Below are 5,756 nucleotides of genomic sequence, written 5' to 3'. Positions count from 1 at the left end.
CGTTGAAGGAGAGAATTGATGCTGCCAAACTTTCACCTTAGGGGTAAGGAAATTTTAGTAGATGTTTGGTCATTAAAAAATGTGTGATTAAAAAAAAATTCGAAGTTGAGTTAAAAAAAGTTATATGAAAATTAAATTTGTGTTGGACATGCATTTCACTTGAAAAATTATTGCAGTTTTCTGAAAGAAAATATTGTTTACTTGAAAAAGAGGTAAACTTTACTTTTTCAATTTTGAAACTCTTCTTCAATATTTTTTGAAACTCATCTTTAAAAATTTAATTAAATATATGACCAAACAATGTTTTGAAGATGAGTTTTGAAAAAAAAAAAAAAAAAACATTGTATGGACAAATAGGTTCTTAGTAAGGTCGACTACCTAAACTTTCACTGGTTGGTGAGAGTTCAATTCCCTATTTTGTCACCCCTTTCTCCATTTTCCCTTTACCTTACCCCTTCGTAATAAAAAAAAATTAAAAAAATTGCTTCCAAACTTTAGGTCTTAATTAACCAATCATTCTTCAAACTAATGTCACCGTGCTACTAAAAAGACTCCTCAAATTATTTCCTTGGTTTGAAGATATCATCAGCTATCGGATGCCTCCTCATCCAATAGGGCAGTGACTATTTTTGGAGCATATATGATTAAAAATTAATGCTTTGCCAAACTTTAGGCCTTAATTAATCTACTTCCAGTTTTTTATTTTTCTATTTCCTTCCCAAACCAAGTGCCGGTAAGATCTCTTTCTCTACAAGACACTTGTATAGTCCATAAATGTACGCATCCATTACACGTATGTACGAACTAGAACTCAGTATACAATTATTTTTTGTTAATGATCTTCATTTAAACCTTTAGAACTTAGAAAAATGATATACCTAATGCTGCTTTATTAGACACAGCCTCTGCGGTTGGCTACGTCTCTATCACTTAGCCTTGACAGGACCATCTTTTAACACAAGAAATGTCCTTTTCTATCATCTACTACTAGTAGCAGTGTCAGCTATGTCATTTGTAGAAAAATAAGAGATAAAAAGCAAATTTAGCGTTGCGAGTTAGATACATAATATTGTAGTTACAATTAAACATAACATCGCGCAAGTACGATATGGTAATAATCACAACTTAAGATCCCGAGTAAAGTACAAAATATGGTAGTTACATGAGTTCTCCATTTTTATCGCTAAGTACAATGTTGTAATCAGAGTCGGACTCATGTTAGGAATAGAGGGATCACCCTCATCTCGTAATTTCGACGAAAATTCTGGATATATGTGTAGCTATATATTAAAATATATATATATATATATATATATATATATATATATATATATATATATATATATATATATATATATATATATATATATATATATATTATTTGGAATCGTTAAGATCAAAAATAAAGGAAGACATTGGTTGAGCAATCCACTTACGTGTCCCGTCATCTTTAAATTCTGAGTCCGCTAATTGCACCCAAGATCCTGATTTAGATACATACTATTATCGTAATTACAATTCAACATTACATTGCTTAAGCAACTATAATCGCATCCAAGTTCCTCTCATTTTCGGACTTGGTGGATTAAGACACGGAAGAGTCCAAGTTTCCCAGAAGATATGTGGCCACAATTATCTACCCTAATGAATAGGATGCTTAAGTGACCTATGTGCTAATTTCTCACGCTATATTAGCAATTTAGCATAATCAGTCATTAGCAATTGAGTATTGTGGTTGACTAATGAATAGTTAATCATTATTTTCAAGAATCAAAATTTCGAAAAAGACAGATATTAATAGTTCATACACTTAGTCAAGAATTTAAGGTGGTTATCCCCTCCGGTCGACTTTAATTGATTTTTTGGTATTTTTTTGTGGTCCATAATATTTGATTTTTTTAGATATCAAGAAGGAATTAGCTTTTGTTTTTCAAAGTTACCCTTAGAGTAAAGAGCCTAGAAGTATTTATTATATTTTTAATGAATAAATTAAAATTAATATGGTCAATCTTATTATTAATTAATACTAAAAGATAAATTCTTTAATATATATAAAAATAATTATAAAACTAATTAAAGTAAACCGAAGGGAGTAACATTTAGGAAACATTTTCATAATTACTTATGGATTCATAAAATATTCCATATTCCACTGCTAGTAAAAGAATAACATGTTCTACAACAAATATAAAAAAAAATATACTCTAAAATTATGGTAGATTCCATATTAAGGGGGAATCACATTCTGAAACATATCCCATATAATTAGCCCCTAAAAATGCTCCATTTTGTTAATTATTGATTACCACTGTAATAACGTATAACAAAAATTATTATAATACTTTATATTATATTCGGTGCAAGTAATTAGTTACCAGATATATCAAAAAAATCTCATCTCTCTCTATCGGTGCAAAATTAGTCAATCAAATTAAGAGGACCCAAAATTTTAGCAAACTTTGAAGGAATCCTTATCCAAAGGAAATCCCAAAAAAGATATACAATGATGCATTATATATATAATATACACAATATAAAAGAAAGAAATATTATTAGCAAATACAGTATAATATATACAAAACTATGCATATAATATATATATATATATATATATATATATATACACACAATATAAAGAAAAAAATATTATTAGCAAATATACTATACACAATATAATATACACAAAACACAAAACTATGTGTGTGTGTGTGTGTATATATATATATAAAGAGAGAGATAACAAAAATATATAATAACATATCATATAGTATATATAATATTACAATGATACGTTATAAAGAAAACTTGACGAAGAAGAAGCAAACTTGGGGAAAGCCTCGGAGATTTTTGGATGGTGCATAGGTGTTCTAATAGAGAAGGAAATGAAATCTTGTAAAATTTAAAACTGAAAATACATGTTTGTTTTAAAAGTGGATATACTTTGATTGTATTAATGACTAATAGAGGGATAGTCGAGACATTATAGGAGTCTAAAGAATTAGTCATTCTGCAATTGAGTACTTAAAAATTTGTTTGTGCCATTATCCCACGTTTAGGGGAGTAATTTTAGGAGTTTATGAAATTAAAAAGTTAAAAAGTTGTAAGAAATTGCATTTTATGGAATTTTCTCAAAGTAATTGTAATGTTTCTAAATAAGCTTTAAAGAATTTATATTCTATGTAAATTCCTCAACATTTAGCTTACGCTTGCTCCTCGCGATGCCCAAAACCACAAAGATCAAGGCATTAAAGCGTAGAAAATGAACAAGTGCGAGCATCCAAAGCTATTGCCTAGCAATTAATGAGGCGGATGCAAATCTTGGAGATTAGGTTCAAATCTCAACTGATATTAAAAGAAAAAAAGGAAACAATGCGATAAAGAGAGCAGTCTTCTTTACTAAATAGATGACACTCGTTCTTTTTATATACATTTTTATAATCTCGAATGTTTCATAAACTCATGAAATATTCGAGATTATGATACAGTCGGACACTTCTTGACGATCAAATATTTCAAGAACATCCGTAACATCGTTTTATGGATATCAAATACATTCCAAGGAGGTCCACATCTTCTTGCGTTCGAGAAACAAGCTACTCTAATCCTTGAACCACGAAAAATAATCTCGGAGAGAAAAATCAGAGGAACAAACAGAATTGTACTCTAGTTAATTAATAAAATTACTTTATTAGAAAAATATATACTTTTATATATCACATAATCATAATAAATTGATTTGTATTATTACCTCAATTTATTGCTTGACTATGCTGAATTAATACAATTCCAAAACACAAGTGTGAATAAATATTTTGATAAAATATGTATACATATCTAGCTAGAACAATAATTGCATGCGATCGAGAAGGTAGCTAGCTAGAGTAGAGAGAAAGAAACGAGAGGAAGAAGAAGAAATTTTCAGTATCTATGTAACTACTTTGTTAATACAGAGTGAGTTAGTTATATACAGCTCTCATGAGCTCATATGACTCACGTGTGTAAAATAGGTAAAAGGTCTAAAATACCCTAATGCACACCCTTCAACCAAATATGACTCACACGCTAACATAACTAACATATTAACTACCACAACTAACATAGCCAACTCCAATACTCCCCATCAAGCTGGAGGGTGGAAGACATCCAACACTCTAAGTTTGGAAACTAACGAGTTATGCTGGTAGTAGGTAGTCCCTTAGTAAGCAGGTTTTACAAGTTGAAGAGCAGAGCTAATATGTTGTGGTGCAATGAGCCCAGACTTGATTTTCTGTCGCACAAAGTGAGAATCTATCTCTATATGTTTGGTGCGTTCATGAAATATGGGATTCCCAGCTACTTGAATTGCTACCTTGTTGTCACAGAACAATTGAACATGTTTTGAAACATGTATGCCCAGTTCTTCAAGAATGCCTGACAACCAAGTTACTTCTGCTACCACATCCGCCATACTCTTATATTCTACTTCTGCTGAGCTCCTACTGACTCTTTATTGTTACTTAGATTCCCATGAGATCAAGGAACTTCCTAGTTTGACAATATACCTTATCACAAATCTTCTAGTATTAGGACAAGCTGCCCAATCTGCTTCACAATAGGCAGTCAGACCATCAATTGGTTTGGCCTGCAAAAGAACTCCTAGATCCGTGCTCCTTTGATGTACTTAACCACCCTTAGGGTTGCATCCATATGAGATTGCTTTGGGCTTCACATGAACTGACTCAATGTCTGCACTGCAAAGCTAATATCAGGTTGTGTGATTGTTAAATACAAAAGCTTCTCATTTAACTTCTTATATGTGGTGATGTCAACTAATTCTGGATCTCCTAGTCTCCCCACATAAGCATTATATTCCACTATGGTAGGTTTTTGATTCAACTCTAGAGGTGTTAGAGCAGGTTTAGACCCACTTAGACCTACTTCTGAGATCAAATCAAGTGCATATTTTCTTTGATTCAGTAGGATCCCTTTATGTGATCTTAGGACCTCAATACCAAGGAAGTATATCAACTCTCCCAAATCCTTTACCTTGAATTGACTTTGTAATGTCTTCTTAGCATCATTGACTAACTGAGGATTACTTCCAGTAATCAATAGATCATCCACATAAACTAGTATGGTGACCATATCCTTGCTTCTTGCTAAAGAGGGACTGATCAAATGCACTCTTTGTGTAGCCATGTGTGATCAAGGTATCAGTGAGCTTTATGTTCCGTTGTCTTGATATTTGTTTCAATCCATAAAGTGATATTAGTAATCTACAAACTTTCCTCTCCCCATGTCTACGGAAACCTTGTGGTAGGGCCATGTAATCTTCCTCATATAAGTCAGCTTGCGAGAAGGCATTATTGATATCCATTCGATGCAAGTTCCACTCTTTTGCTGCAGCAATGCTAATAATGGTTATAACAGTTACCATTTTTGCCACTAGAGAGAAAGTGTCATGGTAGTCTAGGCCCTCCTTTTGATTGTAACCTTTGGCCACTAATCTGGCTTTAAACCTCTCCACTTCTTTGATTTATACTTTATCTTATAGATCCATTTTGACCTAATAGCCTGCTTTCCTGGTGGTAAATCTATTAGCTTCCATGTGTTTTTTTTTTCTAGTGCATTTATTTCTTATTGCATTGCCTCAATCCACTTGTTGCCTTGTGCAACTTCCTTGAATGAACCAGGTTCAGTATATGCTGAAAATGCCTTCAAATAGGACTGATATCCCATAGTGAGATTTACATATGACAATCCTTGTGAAATTGGAT

At 32.0% G+C, this 5,756-nt stretch overlaps 1 protein-coding gene across 1 annotated transcript; it reads right to left on the bottom strand.

Annotated features, from left to right (window-relative positions):
• Positions 1–4,704: 4,704 nt before the first annotated feature.
• Positions 4,705–5,416, bottom strand: LOC138894769 (uncharacterized mitochondrial protein AtMg00810-like). Its single transcript, XM_070179495.1, has 2 exons — positions 5,264–5,416; positions 4,705–5,067 (listed from the first exon to the last, which is right to left on the bottom strand). Exons 1-2 carry the CDS (start codon positions 5,414–5,416, stop codon positions 4,705–4,707), a joined length of 516 nt encoding a protein of 171 aa, XP_070035596.1.
• Between the last annotated feature and the right edge of the window lie 340 nt (positions 5,417–5,756).

The sequence above is a fragment of the Nicotiana tomentosiformis genome, chromosome 6, assembly GCF_000390325.3.
Source record: "Nicotiana tomentosiformis chromosome 6, ASM39032v3, whole genome shotgun sequence".
Taxonomy (NCBI): Eukaryota; Viridiplantae; Streptophyta; class Magnoliopsida; order Solanales; family Solanaceae; genus Nicotiana; species Nicotiana tomentosiformis.
The sequence above is the reverse complement of the archived record's forward strand: the minus strand, read 5'-3'. Positions and strand labels throughout refer to the sequence as shown.

Bases quoted from the DNA above. Each gene is read 5' to 3' on its own strand.
- LOC138894769 (XM_070179495.1), bottom strand. From the start codon at position 5,416: ATGGTAACTGTTATAACCATTATTAGCATTGCTGCAGCAAAAGAGTGG. The intron at 5,068-5,263 runs GTTTGTAGATTA...AGTAATCCTCAG, and splicing joins GTAGACATGGGGAGAGGAAA to TTAGTCAATGATGCTAAGAA.